Here is a 19514-nt window from a genome sequence, read left to right on the forward strand (position 1 = left end):
AAATGAGGAAATAAGCTCGCTTTTTTGGGGGGGGGGGGGGTAAATACTTTTTTTGTCTCAGCTGATGACATCATTTGAGGGGTAGGGCAGGGGGAAGAAGCTGAATTCCCCTTCTTGTTCCCTACCTCAGGCTTTCAGAGCTGGCTTGCCACCTTGAGTCTGCCCTGATTCTGGGATGGAATACAGTAGACTTACTAGCTGTGTGACTTTGGAGGAATCACTTACCCTCTCTGAGCCTTTGCTCCCTCATCTGTAAAACGAGGAGGAAACTTGTCTCTGACCCAGTCAAGAGTCAACTGATTGTAGGGCCTCTGAGTACAAGGTTGGGGGTGGAGCGGTGCCCACAGGGGTCCACAAGCTCACTGGGGGACCAGAGACCAAGATTTAGGCACCTTAGCATCTCTTGACACAAACTGCATAAATGAAGGAAGCACCACACTAATCTCCCTCCTGGGGCCAGCGCAGAGGTGGCAGCTCAGAGGAGAGGCCAGTAGAGGTGGGCCAACCCGAAGCAGGCTGTGTACACGCATGGTTCATCTGGTGGCTAAAATGAAGGACTTTTCAATCAGAGTGTTCACAGTGAAGAGAGAAAACTGGACAGCTGCTGTGCTTCTAGGGCTAAAGGGGGGAGTCCACTAATCTTTCTGGGCTTAAACATCTTGCTGTAAAGAGTTCAGATAGGCTGGGCACTGGTGGCTCATGCCTGTAATCCTAGCTACGCAAGAGACTGAGATCTGAGGATCACAGTTCAAAGCCAGCCCAGGCAGGAACATCTAATTAACCACCAGAAAACCAGAAGTGGTGGCTCAAAGTGGTAGAGCACTAACCTTGAGCAAAAGAGCTCAGGGACAGCCCCCAGGTCCCAAGTTCAAGCTCCATGACTGACAAAAAAAAAAGTTCAGCTAGAATCTGATCTGGTAGTGAGAACAAGAAGAGCTCTGAAGGCTCTGTAGAGTGCTCTTGCGACCAGTCTAGCCATTATGGAAGATGTCCTCAGAAGACATGAATTATGTGTTTAGACCACCCAGCTTTACTAGAAATGTCTACCTTTGCTTCATACTGATGAGAAGAGCAGAGACACTAGGCATCCCTCCCCCCAAAAAAACCATCTGTTATTTATGTACAAGGGGCAAAGAGAAAGAAAGACAGACAGACAGAGAAGCAGAGAGTGACAGAAACACAAAGCAAGAGAAATATATACAGAGAAAACAGAGGCAGAAAACCACACACACACACACACACACACACACACACACACACACACACACACTGTAACAGGCCCAGAGTCCAGGCATAGGCAGAGCACATGTATACCCCCAATGCCATAGTAATTCATTCATTCAGCTGTGCTAGCCAAGCATTTTCTTTTTGTCCATCATGGGGCTTGAACTCAGGGCTTGAGAGCTATCCCTGAAACTTTCTGCTCAAGATTAGAGCTCTACCAATTTGAGCCACACCTCTACCTCCAGTTATCTGGTAGTTAACTAGAGATAAGAAACTCACAGACTTTCCTGCCTGAGCTGGCTTCGAACCACGATCCTCAGATCTCAGCTTCCTGAATAACTAGGATTACAGGTGTGAGCCTCCAGTATCCAACATGGCTGTGCATTTGATCCCATAGCTGAAGGGCTTCCCAAAGCCTATAAGTAGGACATTTCCTCCTCCCTCTGCAGCTTGGTTCCTCACTAGCAAGACCCCCTCCTTATCCTTGACCTCTACAAAGCCCATCGGGGTCATCAGGACACTGGGAAGCCCTCCCCACATCCTGGCCTGTGGGCCCTGTGAGAAGTTCCCAGCCTGCATCTCATTCATGCTTGGCTGAGCTCCACTTCCCCAGCCTTGAATCTCTGCCTTGAGTCCCCATGCCCGTGCCCACCCACACCTGAATGAGCATACTCATTCACAGGCTCAGTCATCACACATGGCCACAAGAAGAAGCTGGGCAGGAAGGAGCTGAAGCCATATGAGAAGGTAATGGGTCAAGGATGAACCACTCTGGGTCAACCAGAGACAGAGAGGACCTGCAGGGTGGGAGTGGGAAGGAGAATTCATGGGACAGAACTGAGGTGGATCCCAGGGCTGGAAAATCTGAACAGGAGCTGGAGGGCCTGGAGGTCAAAGTTCATCATCCAACTCCATATACGAGGGACAGAGGAGTCCATGCAAGTTTTAAGAAGGCAAAGATGAGGAACTTTTCCATCAGGCTCTCCTCTTCCATCTGTATCTAGTTGCTTTGCCTCTCTTAGGCCCCTAGCCTGGCCTGGGGCCTAAGCACCAGGTCCTGGACCTGCTTGAACAACAGCTAAGAAAGACAGCCAAGTATGTGATACTCCCTGGAAATGATCAGTGGCCAGCATGGGCACCCTGCTTAGCCTGATGCCTGGCTGGGCTCCAGCTCAATACCTGCAGGAGCTTCTGCTCTCTGGCTTCTCTTCCTCCCCCACCCTCCTGCCTGATTAAGGTGAGTGTCACCCCACCCGGGACTTGATGGATGAGCTCACTAATGGCTGCCCATCTCTATCTGAAGAGCCTCAGGAGCACATTCATCTTCCCTTGTCAACGCCAGCCTGCTTGCTCACCTTCCCGAGGCCTGAACATGTGCCACGTGGGTCCTGTGGGGTAGGAGGAGTGGGGGAGAGGTTCCTGCATTCTATCTCCACCAAGGACAGGAAACAGGGAAGCTTCTCCTACAGGCATTTGAAGGAGGACCACGTTTAGGGGGAGGCACCCTGCTCAGACATAAAATTAAAGGGTGCACCTGGCACTGACGGGTCATGCCTATAATCCTAGCTACTCAGGAGGCTGAGATCTGAGGGTCACAGTTCAAAGCCAGGAAAGTCCATGAGACTCTTATCTCCAATCAACCACCAGAAAACCAGAAGTGGCGCTTTGGCTCCAGTGGTAGTGTTCTAGCCTTGAGCAAAAGAGCTCAGGGACAGCACCCAGGCCCCTAGCTCAAGCCCCACAATGGAATTAATTAATGAATTAATTAAAGGGGTGCATAAAATACCACCATGTAGATGATCATGAAATCCAGACAGAGCCCCACCTCATCCTCCAAGAGGCCCCATCCTTCTCAACTGCCAGTTCCTCCTATAGGCAGCTGGTGAATTCTTCTGTGCACCCCTGTTGCATTAGGAGCAAATGGTCACCAGATCCCCAGCCTGGGCTCTCTCAGGAAACAGTAATGTCTTCCTGTCTGACTCAACGATTGGTGCTTGGTTTTGCTTAGCGTCTCGGGATCTCGGATCAGCATCTGGAAGGAGGCCTGGAAGGCCAAACCCTTGTTTGGGAGATGAAGGGTGGGGAGAGAGGAGCAAGCAGATAGGTGTGTGCTGTGGCACATCCTAGGGTTTTAACAGGCCCTGTCTCCAGTGTCACCCCCTAGACCTTCCTGGCAAGTACAGTATTCTCCGGGGATTTATGGCAGGCCGTTTTGACCAACTGTGGTTGGAAGATAAAGAAATACCAAAAGAAATTTCAAAAACAACTATTTTTAAACTCCCAGTGTGTGTTGCGTGGCTCAGTGGACACAGAAGGAGCCCTCTGTCCATCTTGATTCATTATCAGATGGGTTTAACTCCTTGTGTGATCTTGCTGAGTGTTTCCTTGACCTTACTCTAGTGAAAATAGGTCTCCCCAAAAGCAAATGGTACACAAAAAGTCAGGTAAAAAGCAAACATGGTAAATTTTAATGCTGAAAGTTGAAAATGTGTGCATCGTTGAAAAATAACCTGTCTTTAGTTGATGTTGGCGCTATGATAGGCAAAGCCAATCAAGCCTTCATAGCTCTGCGCATCTAGGCATTCCTGGCTTTTCCTCAGTGGTGGTCTCCTTAGAACCCAATGCCTGTGGATACCAAGGTTGTACTGTAGTAGAACCCTATGCCTTGTCTGCTTCGTAAGGAAGACACAAGTTCAGAGAACCAATTACCTCATCCAGGGCCACCAGGCAGGAGCAGAGAAGGCCAGAATTCCAGCCCAGGCCTGACAGCAAGGGTACCATTGGCATCCCTTAGCCCCACAGCACCATTCCCCAGTAGCAGCCCAGTCCCCAGGAATTCTGCATTCTCCTGGGCCATCCAGTTTCAATGAACTGCCTCATGCACAGGGCTGAGCTGATGGAGGCTCCCAAGTAAACAAGAGAGGCTGCTACGTGTTTCCTCATGCTACGGAGATGTACATAACACAGGCATGAACACACACACACACACACACACACACACACACACACACACGTATTGCATTCCAAAGTCAAGTGCAAATGGTACTTTTAATTAGATACCAGATTCCAATGACCCGTGTCTCTGGCTGCCAACATTAATCTCCATCACAGGATTTGACTATGGCCTTAAGATCCATTCAAGATGGGTGCTGGTGGCTCACACCTGTAATTCCAGATCCTCAGGAGGCTGAGATCTGAAGATCATAGTTTAAGGCCAACCCAGGGAGAAACGTCTCTGATGATCAGCCTTCTTGTCTCCAGTTAACCAGTAAAAAGCCAGAAATGGAGGTGTGGCTCAAGTGATAGAGTGCTAGCTCAGGGACAGCAAGTGTGGAGAACTTAGCATAGCATCGAACAGATTATCAGACAGTAGAAGTAATGAGAATAACCACCCGGCCTGTCCTCCCTATCCTACAAAGAGATAACAGCCATTCTTTTAATTTTTCTGTTGCTGTTGTTTTGTTTTTACAGTACTAGGACTTGAATTCAGAGCCTTGTGCTTGCTAGGCAGGCCTGCTACTATTTGTGCTACACCTCCAATCTTTTGTTTCAGTTTTGTTTGTTTTTTAACTCAAAGCCAGCCTAGGACTAACTCCTTTTACCTTTGCTTCTTTGGTAGCCTCTCACACTCAACTTCTTTCTTGGGATAAGGCTCTTGATGGTCTTGATAAAGTTTTTGCCCAGGCTGCCTTAGAACCGTGGTCCTTCAGGTATCTACCTTCCAATTGGCTGGGATTAAAGGCAGGAGTTACCCAGCCTGGCCCAGATAACAGCCTTTCAAACTTTCCCCTTGCAACAGGTAAAAGAGAGAAGAGTGTGAATGTTTGCCTATCAAATGCACCTTCTTCGTATAAAGGAAAATGCAATGCTCACCAAATTCTGCGGAGAAATGTGGCCTCCTCACCCTTACCCCTCACTCCCCCGTGAAAAATGAGGAAGCAAAAAGTCTTCCAAAAAAATGCCTGTGAGGGCAAACTATCGATGAGAGTGGAAATACTTTCCTAGGATAAATTCTAAAAGAGTTGGTTAGCTCTTTTTCAAATTTTAGAGCAGTTTGGGCATGGGAGGAGGGTTTAGGTCAGAACAACAACAAAAAAAAAAGATTTTCGACTTTTTTCCTCATAGGATTCTGGCAAATGATTCATCTGGTTTCAATTTCCATAAAATGGAAAGGTACATGTTAGTGGTTTTCTGGGATTTCCCTGAAATGAATTTCTGTGGCAAGAGGCCTAGAGAAAACGCGTTCGCCCGTTTCCTTTCTTGGCTCGCTGCCATTTGCGCTAACCCTCCAAACATCTGTCTTCTTCCTCAGCAGGTGACTTACCCCCCGTCTGTCACTGTCTGCCTTCTTTGCCCGTCTCTCCCTGTGTGAGCCCAGCTCTCCCGGCCAGGTCTCTGTCTCCTCCTCCTGTCTTCCCTGCTGTCCTTGAACTAATAAGATTTGTACGATGCAAAAGACCAGTGTTCCTAAGTCGCTCACTTCCAAAGACAATCGTGGCGTTTTGTATGTTTCTTCTTTAAAGCCCTTAAACCGGTGACCCTTTTTCTCACAACCTTGGATTTCTGCAGGCCTCCGAGCTCCCCGCTGTCTGGCAGGAAGTTCCCCGCTTGGCCTCCTTTTCCTTCTTACTGAAAGCCACGGAGCTCCTTGAGGAGGCTGCCGGGCCAGATGGGAGCCCAGAGCAGAACCAACTCCATCGGTTCTGCTTTCTATTTATGGGTCTGACGGCGACGGTCAGAGTCCCTGCCCAGCCTCTTGCTGGGTCAGGATGGCTGCCACAAAACTGCTCAAGCAGCCAGGGTGAGCAGAGGCGGCAGGTTCTTCAGTGAGCGTCTCCTCCAGCACCATCGGGACCAATGGACTGGATCCCTAGTCTCCTCACTTGCCGGTGGTATCCCTTGCTCTAGGTAAATGGGACAGTCAGCCTCAGTTTCTCTATTTGTAAAATAATGGATGAGAGTATTGTGAGGGTTAAACAGTTGGGGGTGGGGACAGGAAACCTTCATAGATCCAGCCTTGCAAGCTAGAGAATTCCAAAGTCAGATCAAAGTCAGAACTAGCAGAATAGCTCTGTGAGATGGAGAGGGGCATGTGCCAGTGGTTCCTCTACCTATCATCTACCTACCTACCTACCTTCCTAATCTATCTATCTATATCTAATAACACAGCTAATCTACATCTATATCTAAGATCTATAGATACATATCTACCTCTCTAAGATCTATTTATCTATCCATATTTAAGATGTGTATCTATCTATATCAAAAATCTGTCATCCATATGACATCATATCTATATCTCAGATATATTTATCTATATCTAAGTGATATATTTATTTATATCTTAAGATTTATTATCTCTACCATAGAAGAAGAGAAAGGAGAGAGAAAAAGAGAGACCCAGGGGGAACTCTCATGCAAACTTGGGTCTCTCCTGTGAACTGTGGTCCTCACTAGAGCTGAGCTACAAACCTCACCCCTCATCTGACTGAGGGCTACCATATCTTCCACTGCTCCTCCTTCCTTACTTCTCCCTGACCCCACTCCACACCAGCCCCTCCTTTTTGACATCCTCTCCCCAAGATAGAGGGAACTCTGGCAAGTCCCAGTAGCCACACACCACCACCCTCCACTACCCTGAGGCCTTCACGAACATGGCCACACACACACACACACACACACACACACACACACACACACACACACACACACGGTACTCATCTGTGCAGGATGCTGCAGCCGTCAGCTCCCCCGGGCCATCTCCCAGCCCGCTGCTCTACATGCATCCTGTGATTTGTTTGCTTGCTCAGTATTAATGAGACATCCATCCCCTCACCAACAGCCCTTCCAGATGAGATGGCTCAGACCTTACAGGGCATCGCTGGAAATAAACAGATTGTTCCCATCCTAATTTAAGAAGGAAAACAAGAGATTATTGACTTTTTTCCGGATGGCATCTGTGTCCCTTGCCCTCCCTCCCTCACCCTGCCCCTCCTCCCTCCGGCCCTCAGCTGACCCTGCCCCCCCCCAGAGCCTATGACCTCCTCATTCCAGCAAGGGTTGGAGCGGTGACAGAACAAGAGATTGAAACATGCCTTATTTTGCACCGTTGGGAGTTACTTTTTGAACTGGAAATAGTAATACTGACCAAGTTTTAATAATATTGACTTCTTACCATGGTATCAAACTCGGGGGGCAAGGCACATTACTAAGCAGTGCATTGAAAGTCCACTGGCCCTGTGTAACATCTACGACTCATCTTGCAAGAACAATTAAGGACTGACCCACAGTCTCGTGGTTTAGCAATGAGTGATGCAACCAGGGATCGAGTTAGGCAGCCCCAAACAGCATAAAGTCCCAGCAAGAAGTGGGCTTCTTCTGCAGGAGACTGCAAAGATCTGCCGGCTCAGCAGCTCCATCTGTATTGGGGCCTGAGCTGAAACAGCCTCCAGCCTTCCTGCAAGCCATCTGCCATTGCCCCAAGCCTGTCTAACCTCCCAGGAGAACATGTCTGTGCTACTGTGCCATGCAATTATGGGATGCTGTGTTACTCAGCTGTTGTCACTATAACAAATACGTGAGATAATCAACTCACAAAGAGGAAAAGGATTCATTTGGGTGCCTGGTTTCAAGGACTTCAATCTATGACCTGGTGACCCGTTGCTTGGGGCTCTGGTGTCCTATCACTGCAAGAACATGTAGGGGAAGCAAAACTATTCCTCTCATGCCCCAGAAACATGGAGTGTCAAGGAAATTCTAGACTACCTGGCCTGTGAGGAAAATTCTAGATCTAAACTTTAGCAGATGCCATCTTTTAAAAATGATTCCTATTAGCATCCTTCCCTACATCTTTTTTATGTAGCCCAATAAGGTGGCAGGTATTGGATTACCAGATTAAATAAACGCATACCATACTGTTAAAATATGTTTCAGCTCAACATACCACTAGAACGTAAACCGCAGTAGGCAATCGCTTTGTGTTCCCCACTGCTTAGAACCAGACCTGGCACACAGTTGTGCTCAATCTATATTTTCCAAAGGAACATTCCGCTAGCAGGTAAAGCAGACCCTTGAAACCTGATCCTTCTTCCGTGCTGTCTGGACATCCTGCAGTTCTACATCTTGGCCATTAGGTGGAACCTCTGTGCAAGTGAGGAAACTGGCAGCTGTGCTGGCATGTGGCCCAGAGCCAAAGAGAACAGAACCACAGAAGAGCAATCAGTGCGTCTCACCTGCAAAAGTCTGCATTCCATTCCTTTAGCAGACATCGCTCAAGTGCCCAGCCGCAAGCCAGGCTCATTCTCCCTGGAGTTCTCTAAAGCTCAGGCTGAGGAAAGGCAGGGAGGCAGGCGGATGGGTATAGGCTGAGCCTGTGCCAGGAACTGTAAAGATCAGGATGGGAGGAGGAGGGCTGGTGGGATGAGAAGAGGTTCAAGGTTGGTTGTCACAGATCTGAATCTAAATTTCAATTCCACCACTTGCAACCATGTGATTTCTTTTCTTTTCTTTTTCTTTTTCTTTTTTTTTTGTCAGTTGTGAGGTTTGAACTTGAGGCTTGGGTGCTATCCCTGAGCTTGTTTGGTCAAGGTTAGTGCTCAACCACTTTGAACCATAGCTCCACTGCCAGCTTATTAATGGTTAATTAATAAGTTAATTAAGGTTAATTAAGAGTCTCACAGACTGTCCTGCCCATGCTGGCTTTGAACCATGATCCTCAGACCTCAACCTCCTCAGTAGCTAGGATTACAGGGGTGAGCCACCAGCACCTTGCTCACCATGTATCTTAACCAAGCATTTTGCTCTCCTGAGACTCAGTTCCCCAACCCATAAAATGGAGATCTTAGTAAATCCTGCTTGATGGGATATAACAAAACAACAGAGACCCTTGGCATGGGTCTTCCCCATAACCACAAAGCTGAATTGTATTCTTCTGAAGACTGAACATAATAACCAAGATGTATGTAGCCCTTCACAAAGCCCTTCCCAGATTCTTTATGTCATAAACATAATCCTCTTAATAACTTTGCTGGATAAACATTTTTTATTATCCCACTTCCCAGATAAGGAGGGCTAAAGTTATCAGTTTATATAACTTGTCTGCAATCATATAGCTCATAAAGTGATGACCCTGTGCTAAAGATCAGCCCAGCAAATATATATAATACCTTCTGCCCTGTGCAGCAAGTACACTGCCAGCTGCTGGAAGATTCTGGGGGAGAGATTACCCACATTCCAAGCTAAAGAAAAGGCTTTTGCAGGAATGGTGTTATAGCTCAAGTGGTAGAGCACTAGCCTGGAGCAAAAGGAGCTTAGGGACAGCACCTAGGCCCAGAGTTCAAGGCCCAGGACCAGCAAAAAAAGAAATGGCTTTTGCAATGGACCTCCTTCAAAATGATGTCCTCTGACTTCAAAGCCAATTTTACAGTGAGCAGTTTGCACATGCTCTCCAGCCTGAGCCAGGAAGGAGGGGGGCAAGCGGGAGCAAGTCAAGAGACCAACCCCCCCCCCACCAGGAACTGCTGTCCAGTATGCTTCTCCTTCCTGGCACATCCAAGGTCTTTGTCCAATACAGATTCTGGCTCAGGAAGTGTGAGGTGGCACACAGGACTCCGCCTTCCTCATAAACTTGAGCAGAGGCTGCTCACCGTTACATCCGGGCACCGGCCTTGAGAAACTGAGGTCTCACCATCAGCTCCAAGAAGGCGACTGTGTCTGGCGCACCTGGCCAGTGTATCCGCAGTTTGTGACATGGAGCTGGCTGGGGAAAGGAGAAGAAGGAAGGAACAAGGCTAAGGGGATGGAGGGAGGACAGAACGCAGGAACACTGGCTGGCTGTGCAGGGCTAGGGCTAGGGACCTAATGACAAGATCTTGAAGGTAGGAGAGGTGAGCCCAGAGGCCCACAGCTTAGCTTCCCTCCCCACTGAGTCTAGTTAACACTGGCTTTAGTCAGCACAGGCTCACCGAGCTCCCCGCTCCTCCCTGCAGCCACTGTGGCTGAAGGAAATGCAAAGGGCCAGCCACGGCCTTCTCTACCCAGCCAAGTGCCTCTGACTCATCTCATCCCCAAGCTCAACTTGCAGCCTTCTCTGCAGACAGCAATTCAGACTGGGGTCCCGGCATTGTCTTAGGGACTAGTGAACCCCCGAACAGGTGGAGAGCCACACTCAGAACCAAGCCATCCCAGCCTCGATGCTTCCCTCTCTCCAGGAGGTACCTCCATGCTGGAGAGTGCTACCCAGCTGTCCTTCCCAACCAGGCCTGGAAGGCCACACACACACATACACACACACATGTGCACGCGCGCACACACATGCACACATGCACGCACTCATTTATCCTACCTTTAAACGTGTTATATACATACTCACAAACTCACACACACACACACACACACTCTCTCACAATGACCTCAAAAGTTCAATGTCCATGTCCCTTCTCCTGGGAATCTTTCATTTGTGTACTCAGTAAGTACTTACTAAGCACTACTCTGTGCCAGGAACAGATCTAGGCCTAACGATGGCACAATGACAAGACAGATAAGGTCTTTGCAGTCCTTCCTAGTAAGACACCAAAAGAAGCCAGGGGTGGAGGTGATGGAGAGCCAGGGCGAGGGGGCGGGGAGTCTGTTCCACAGGGCAATCTGGGAAGGCCTCTCTAGGGAGGAGTCACTGAAGTAGCACCTCATGAACAGGAAGAAGGCAATGGGGCAAAGACAAGGGGGAAAAGCACCAGAGAGAGAAGAGGGGGCCGGAGAAGGGCTTAAGCCCCTGAGGCCAGAAGATGTTTGAGTCATTTGCTAGACTGAGTGGCTGATGGGACGCAGCCTGGGGAGTGAAGAGCAGGTGCATGAACCCGTGTCTTGGGGACAGCACGGGCCATGGGTGCAGATGCTTTGAGTTCAAGTGGGGCATCACAAGCACAGAGGGGACCCCTCCTCCTCACCCCCATGGGCTTGAGGCAGAGCTGGGGACAGGGACACACCTAGGATTTTAATAGGCCATTCCACAGCAGGCTTTGTAGAGAATGCACTATCAGCTAATTGGACACCAGCCCTGCACTCCAAAGAGCTGAATGGCTGGGGCAAGGGGCGGGGGGGGGGGGGGGCGGGGGGAGGGGGAGAGCAGCCCAGCTAACCTCCCCATCCCTCCCGCTGCCACTGGGCAATAGAACGTTCCGTTTGGGTGTCGCTGACTCACACAGCAGGTGTGGTCCAGATGGCCAGCTGTGGAGCCAACCATCTGGGCTGACGGGGCATCTGAGGAATTCCTGGAAGTCCAGCTGAGGGTTCAAAGCAGACTCACTCTGAAGGAAGGCCATACACTGCAGCCCCATGAGTTTAGCCAAGCTAAACTCTTCCCTCAGGGAAGGTTGGCTAACCTTGTAAACCAAGACAAATGGGTCAAGGGAGCTTGCCACTGTGTGACTACTGGGCATAGTGAAGGGAGACCAATTCCAGAAAACTATCCAACTGCTGTCCCATGGAAAGGAGTCCTCTACACATGCTCTGGGACACGTGTTCAAGGTCTTTCAAGGAGAGCTATGGGCTGAGTGGTTCCAGAAATACTACAGAATCGTCTTGTGAAAGACAGAAGCCAGGTGCTGGTCGCTCACACCGGTAATCCTAGCTACTCGGGAGGCTGAGATCTGGGGATCAGGGTTCAAAGCCAGATAAAAGAAAAGCCAGAGAAATCTCCAGTTAATTAATTAATCTCCAATTAGCCAGCAAAAAGCTCAAACTGGGGGTATGACTCAAGTGGTAGAGCACCAGCCTTAAGTAGATAAAGCCAAGCAAGTGTACAAGGCCCTGACTTCAAAACGCAGTACCAGCACCAAAAAAAAAAAAGGGGCGGGGGAGAAGCTTACTGTATAAAACAGATGAAAATGTCACCTCACCAGGCACTGGTAGCTCATAACTGTAACCCTAGCTACTCAAAAGGTTGAGATTTGAGGATCACAGTTCAAAGCCAGCCCAGACAGGAAAGCCCATGAGACTCTTATCTCCAATAAATCACAGAAAAAGCCAGAAGTGACACTGTCATTCAAGTGGTAGAGCACTAGCCTTGAGCACAAAGATGCTCAAGGACAGTGTCCAAGCCCAGAGCTCCAGCCTCAGGACTGGGGGGGGGGGGGGGGGTCGCGCGGGGACAGGAAGTAGAGCTATAGCTCAAGTAATAGAGTACTAGTCTAGAGCAAAAGAACTCAGGGACAGGACCCAAGCCCAGAGTTCAAGCCCCAAGAATGGCAAAAAAAAAAAAAAAGCAGGGGGTGGGCCGGGGGAAGGGGGGGTGGGAATGTGGCTGGCTCAGTGGTAGACGTGCTTGCCTGGCATGTATGAAACCCTGGGTTCCATTCCTCAGTACCACATAAACAAAAAAAGCCAGAAATGGTGCTGGGGCTCAAGTGGGAGAGTGCTAGTCTTGAGCAAAAGAAACGCAGAGACAACATCAGACCCCAAACTGGCAAAACAAAAAACCAGTATCACCTCTCCAGTTGGAGACAAAACACGCCTCCATGGCCACTCCCGGGTGCTTTGCTCACTCTCAGGTAATTCTGGGCCAGCAACTTGCTCTCTGACCCGTTCCCTGCCCATTCCACCCCCCACAGGAGAGCCCACCCTCACCTTTGGCAGCAAAGTTCAGAAAGTCCCCAGGGGCTTCTTGGACCCCCGAGGCCAGGAGAGGAACCTTAAAAGAGCCCCAACCATTCCTCTGTCCCTCAAAATGGTGGGACCGTCCTTGGGATGGTTGTTCCTGCCCTGGACTCTCCCTCACAGCTTTCCCCGGGGTAGGCTTCCAACACTGGGCACACAGACTCTGCCTGGGATCTGCTTGGGTCTCCGCTCCCCAGGCCTTGGTTCACCCCGCTCCCCACCACACACACATGTGAATAATATTTTTCCTGACTGATAGCAGGCAGGACACAACAGTCAACTATTTTTATCTCCAGACTGATCACCAAAAAAAAAAAATAATGGCTAATGCTTCCACCTTCCTTGTGATTAAAAATTAGGAGACCAAACCCTACAGTGGTTCAAGATAAAAATGATTAAAAATTAGGAGACCAAACCCTACAGTGGTTCAAGACAATAACCAATCCTGTGAGGGATGTAGGAATAATATGAATAATGCATCTCCAGGCTTGGGCTGCTCCGAGACTTTCTCCTCCTCCCCACTGCCCCAACTCGGAGAATGGAGAGGTAATGAGTCCCCCCCCCCTCCCTCCCCCACGTGCACACACCAACACACACCCTTCCATCTGAGCTACAGCTGCCAAGAGCTACTGTTGATTTCTATTCAGCTGGCTGGCCCCCACACAGCCTCGCTCTCTACCCATCCCCACCCCCACCCACCCCCCCTCCTACCTCCATCTGGTGTGCAGCTAGGCGAAGGCCAATCAATAATGCATGGCTACATGAATAACCAGCATGATAACCACTTATTTAGGAAGATGTAATCAGGACCCATTCTGAGGGTAGATGTTTGTATGTGTGAGTGTGTGTGTGCGCACACACACACCAGAGAACTCCCACCACCCAGCCCCATTCCTCTGCTCCCCTCAGGCCTGCTCATGCTAATCCAGTAGCCCCAAACACAGCACTAGGGTCTCGAGCAGGGAAGGCTCAGGCCTCACCATGTGGTGTTCTCCGGAAGAGCTATACACACATAGCCTGGACATCTTGATCAAACTACCCCTCTGTTTTATTCCATGCACCAGAGCAAAAAGCCCAGAAAGGACTATTTCTTTCAAAGTAGTCACTCTTCTGGGAGGCCAGTAGCAGTTTTCAGAAGTCCAGATGGGCCAGGCACTGGTGGCTCATGCCTGTAATCCTAACTACAAAAGAGGCTGAGATCTGAGCATCAAAGTTCAAAGCCAACTCAGGCAGGAAAGTCCATGAGACTCTTTTCTCCAATTATCCACCAGAAATCCATAAGTTGGAGCTGTGGCTACAACACTAGCCTTGAGCAAAAGAGACAGTGCCCAGGCCCAGAGTTCAAGCCCCATGACTGACAGGGGCAGGAAAAAATAATCCCTTTGGCCAAGGTTCACCTCTGGAGACTGAGAGTTCATTGGTCAGAGTGAGTCCTGGCAGGAGATTTGTGAGATTTCTGCAGGATGCCTATGCCTGACTCGGCATAGGCCCCAGCACAGACTGGTAACTGAGCGAGCATGCCATGTTTTATGTAGAGTGTTCACCCTTTCTACCTGAGGAAACTGACAGGAAAAAAAATGTCTACCCTTCTTCAGCAACCCGACTCCTCCCTCATTCCCACCTTCCAGCTGATCACTGGGGTCAGGTGTTCCTCCTGCTCCTCCAGCTTAGCTTCCAGAAGCTCTTTCTCATCATCCTCTCCCCTTCTCCCAGATAACTCCTCCTTTCTGCAGGGAACTGGTGCCACCTCAGAGAGAAGCAGGAGCTTCTCCCCCCACCCCCCCCCTCGAAAAAAAAAATCTACCCTCTAGCCACTTGAAGGGTGAAGCCTGCCCTCTCTCCAAGCCCCAGCTCTCCCTGCTGGAGGGGCCCAACCCACCCCAGGGAAATGAAATCATCTCACCAGCAATTAGCCACACCCCCAGAGACAGAAAGCCCTCATTAGCTTCCCTTCTGTTCTCTGGCCACACCCACACCAAGTTGGCTATGGGCACTAATGAGAGGGTGTGGAGTGGGCACCAGGCAGCATTGGTCACTATCCAGCCCATACCCGCCTGCTTCCTCCAGCCGTGGCATCTCCAAAGGCCTCCTGGAGAGGCCTGGCTTAAGAGCCCAGAACCAGGCAGGGTTGAATAAGGCTAACTTCGTCTTTGGGCCAGAATCGTGGCAGCATCCAGGCTGGCTGGCAGGGCCAGTGGTAGCATCTTAGGAGCCCAGTGGAGTTGGGTTTCCTCCGGAAAATGCCACTGCAGAGCTGTTCATGCTAGACCAGGCCTCTTTCCATGGTGACCGTGGGGGGAGACACAGCAGGTTAACTAGGCCTAGTTTGCCACTTTGGGTACTGACCTGGCCATACATGGAGTCCCTCTTGTGCTTGCTAGAGCTTTAGGAGAAGGCTCAATGGACCAAGAGAAGGGCTGACAGGAGATGGCTGGGAAGGAGAGGAAGGCAGGAAGACTCTAGAATCCTCTGAGCATGGCAGCTGAAAGGCAGAGCCCCAATGTAAAACAGCCATGTCCAGCTCCAAGTGTCCATGGCCCACAAGCCACAACTGTAGACACATGCACAGGCCCTGGTTAGAAGGATAAGGCTGCCCATAATAACCATGTAAGGTCCGCAGGCCCCAGCCATCTGCTTCCTCTACATTCACTGAACACACACACACACACACACACACACACACACAGCTCCCATCTCTGGTGCTCCAGGGAGGCCCTGAGCCCCTCCGTCCTCCAGAACTACCTGACCACACACTCCCAGTGGGTTCCCAGGGAGACAGTCCCCTCTGCGGTCTCGGCTTATTCAGGGAGCAGCAGTGGTCCAAGATCCTCAATTTTTCTATGCCCGTGAGTCCTGCTAGAGGCTGAGTCTTCAGCAAGTCTCTTGGCTTCTCTGGAGCTCTTCAGTTAAATGATCATCATCTACCATGAAATTCTGCATCCTTCCCCCTACCACTGGAGCAGTACAATGGGGAGGTGCTGGGATGGGCACTGCGGGGAAGCTCCTGCTTCACTGGGGAGCACTCTGGTGCCCTTCCCTTTCTGGTCCTCCGGGTCCCTTAATGAAGTCAGAAGTCACAGATCATGTGACCAAACATAGTTGAAAATCCATAGCAGGAGAGGCCCTTCCTGGGTCTGAGGGCACCAGGGCAGCAGCCATTCTGCAGGAGTGAAGAGCTCAGGGGATGCCAGGATTGCACAGCTCTGAAGAGCCGTGGCCATTGGGAAGTTTGCCCTATCACCTGTCCATTGCTAGGCCAGGGGCCAGCATGCTGCAAAGGTCAGGAACTTGGCTTTAAACTCTGATTCTGCCACACATTGATCATGCAACCTATACAAGATCTTTCATTCTATTGAGCGTTGGTACTCACTAGACACCATGTTGAAAATGAACTATACAACTTGTGGATGGGAATGGGAGGGAGAAAGTGAAGGAAGAGGTGACATTATCGAAAAAAGTAATGTACTCATGATCTGACTTATGAAACTGTAACCCCTCTGTATATCATCTTTTTATGACAGAAGATTGTAAAATATTTTAAGAAATGGTAATTCTATCGAGCCTGTTTCCAGATCTAACTGGGATAATAATAGTGCTTACCCCCACATGTAGTGAGGGTTAAAGCAAAACTCTGTTTCAAATATATAAATAAGTTGTGTGTGTGTGTGTGTGTGTGTGTGTGTGTGGCTAATGGCTCACATCAGTAATCTAGGACACTGAGATCTGAGGATCGTGGTTTGAAGCCAGACCGGGCAGGAGAAAGTACCTGTGAGACTCTTATCTCCAATTAACCACTCAAAAACCAGAAGTGGTACTGTGGCTCAAGTGGTAGAGCACTAGCCTTGAGCACAAAGAGGCTTGGGGACAGTGCTTAGGCTCTGAGTTCAAGCCCCACAATTGGCAAATATAAGGGTATGTGTGTGGATGGGTATGTGTGCTGATTGTGTACACACACACACACACACACACATATGGTGATGGCTCACTGGTATAACCTTAGCTACTCAAGAAGTTGAGATCTGAGGATTTTGGTTCAAGGCCAGCCTGGGCAGAAAACTCAGTGAGACTCGTATCTCCAATCAACCAACAAAAAGCCAGAGGTGGAGTAGTAGAGCACCAGCCTTGATAGAGAAAAATAAAAAGCCAAGCAAGAGTTTACAAGGCCCTGAGTTCAATGTCCCAGTATTGGCATGCATGCACACACATACACACACACACAAGAAAAAAGTGAAGGAAGATAAAAACCAGACTGTGTCTGGCCTCCGAGCACTGCTCCCCAGTCTGGAGCCTGCCACAGTGCAGGACAGGTGACAAACCACTGGTCCTCGGCAGACATATCAGGGGCCACTGCCGTTGTGAATAGAGGATCACACACCTTTTTGAAGTGTGATCGTTACTGTCCTCTCCGTGAGGCAACTCCACCAGCCTGACCTCTCTCTGCTCCTCTCTCTCCCCACAGTGCCACCTGATGACCCCATCATCCTGGGGGGACCTGTGATCAGTCTGCGGGCAGGAGACCCCCTCAACCTTACCTGCCACGCAGACAACGCCAAGCCTGCGGCCTCTATCATCTGGCTGCGAAAGGGAGAGGTCATCAACGGAGCCACCTACTCCAAGGTGAGCCTGGCCAGGGAAGGAGAGGGAAGGCAGGGCAGGGCAGGTGTGGAGGTTGGTGGAGTGGTGGGAGGAGGGGGGGAGGAGTGGCAGGGGAGGATGGGGGGGGCGGGGGGGAGGGAGGAGGACACCAGCTCTGCTTTCCTTGCTGTTTCGTCTGTCTCTAGGTCTTTCTTTTCTCTCTCCCACTCTGTGTCATGTTTGTCCTTATATTCCATCTTTCCCACTTATCTGCCTGTTTGTCTCTATCATCTACCTCTCTCACTCTTTTTTTCTCTCTCTTCCTTCCTCCCTCTCTCATCCATGGTAACTGCTGGGCAAGATGAAAACTCTAGAATATGGCATGGTTAGAAGAGACTGAGGGATAGAAGAGGCTAGGAGATAGGACAGCCAGATAAAAACATAGGGTGCTAACCAGGTACACTGGTGGCTCACACCTACAATCCTAGCTGTTTGGGAGGCTGAGATCTGAGGATCATGGTTCAAAGGCAGCCCAGGCAGGCAAGTCTATGATTCTTGTATCTCCAAGTTAACCAGCAAAAAGCTTTAGTAGAAGTATAGCTCAAGTAGTTAGAGCACTTAGCCTTGAGAGAAAAAGCTAAAAGACAGAGCTCAAGCCCCGAGTTAAAGCCCCAGTATCAGCACACACACACACACACACACACACACACATACACACACACACAAAGAAAGCATAGGATGCTATTACCATTGAAGTGATAATGGACCCTAAAATGCACATGTCAAAGCCCCTAAGGGATTAGTACTTAGAGAAAGGTGTGGCCTTTGGAAAGTCATCAGATCAGGAAAGTGGATCCCCCATAAATGGGATTTGTGCCCTTATAAACAAAGCCCAAGGGAGATCTGTGAACCAGTCCCTTCCACCTTGGCCACATACCTGAAAGTTCCCAGCCCTTCAGAACTCTGAGAACAACCTTCAGTGATTTAGAAGCTACCCAGTTTGGGTTACTTTGTTATAGCAGCCTGCATGAACTTTGACAGATTCCCGGACCAATTTGGTTTCAGGGAAACCAGTAAGTAAATTTTGAGTATAAGTGTCTCCCAAACATTGCATGGGGGCTGGGAAGGTGGCTCAGTGGTAGAGCACGTGCCTTGCATGCATGAGGCCCTGGGTTTGATTCCTCAGCACCACATAAGCAAAAAAGAAAGAAAAAAAAAGCCAGAAGTGGCGCTGTGGCTCAAGTGGTAGAGCACTAGTCTTGAGCTGAAGAGCTGAGGGACGGCGCCCAGGCCCAGAGTTCAGGCCCCACAACTGGACCCAAAAAAAAAAAAAAAAGGAACAGTTTTTAGGGGCTGGGAAGATGGCTCAGTGGTAGAGCGCGTGCCTTGCAAGCCTGAGGCCCTGGGTTCGATTCCTCAGCACCACATAAGCAAAAAGAAAAAAGCCGGAAGTGGCGCTGTGGCTCAAATGGTAGAGCGCTAGCCTTGAACTGAAGAGCTGAGGGACAGCGCCCAGGCCCAGAGTTCAGGCCCCACGACTGTACCCATGCGATGTCAGGAAAATGAACCCTTAGATGTGTATTTTAATGTTTTTTTCTTTCATGCATGTGTTTCTAACACATTTATAAGATTATCTCTTTGTTGCTTTGTATGTCCCTCCCCCACAGTATAACTCCTGCTTTCACTATATTTGATGTCAGTATAACTTGTGGAGGAGATGGGGAAAAACCAGTTGTTTAAGGATACAGGTGGACCTGTTGCAACAATGAGAAGTACAAGTTGTCATGTCCAAAACGAGCTTTACAACGTTGGTGCTGGGGGGGGGGGGGGGGGGAGAAGGATTGGGATTAGGGGGGGGAGGGGGGAGGCTGGGAAGGGATGTGAAGGGTAAACAAAGGAGGAGGCTGCAATGCTTGGTAAGAAATGTACGCATTATCCTGCCCATGTAACTGTAACTCCTCTGTACAGTATGTTCACAAATAAAATTAAATTAAGTTAAAAAAAAAAAAAAAGAACCAAACATTGCATGGAATATAGTTACACAAATGACTTACGTAGTCTCG

General features: G+C 49.5%; 1 protein-coding gene across 1 annotated transcript in view; it reads left to right on the top strand.

Annotated features, from left to right (window-relative positions):
• Kirrel3 (kirre like nephrin family adhesion molecule 3) overlaps positions 1 to 19514 on the top strand; it is a 562024-nt gene that overhangs the window by 500448 nt on the left and 42062 nt on the right. Inside the window, exon 5 of the mRNA XM_042674972.1 lies at positions 17336 to 17493. Within this exon, the coding sequence (XP_042530906.1) occupies positions 17336 to 17493 (158 nt within the window). The remainder of the gene's footprint in view (positions 1 to 17335; positions 17494 to 19514) is intronic.

Source organism: Dipodomys spectabilis, unplaced genomic scaffold (genome assembly GCF_019054845.1).
Source record: "Dipodomys spectabilis isolate Male_0828 unplaced genomic scaffold, ASM1905484v1 ptg000023l, whole genome shotgun sequence".
Lineage (NCBI taxonomy): Eukaryota > Metazoa > Chordata > Mammalia > Rodentia > Heteromyidae > Dipodomys > Dipodomys spectabilis.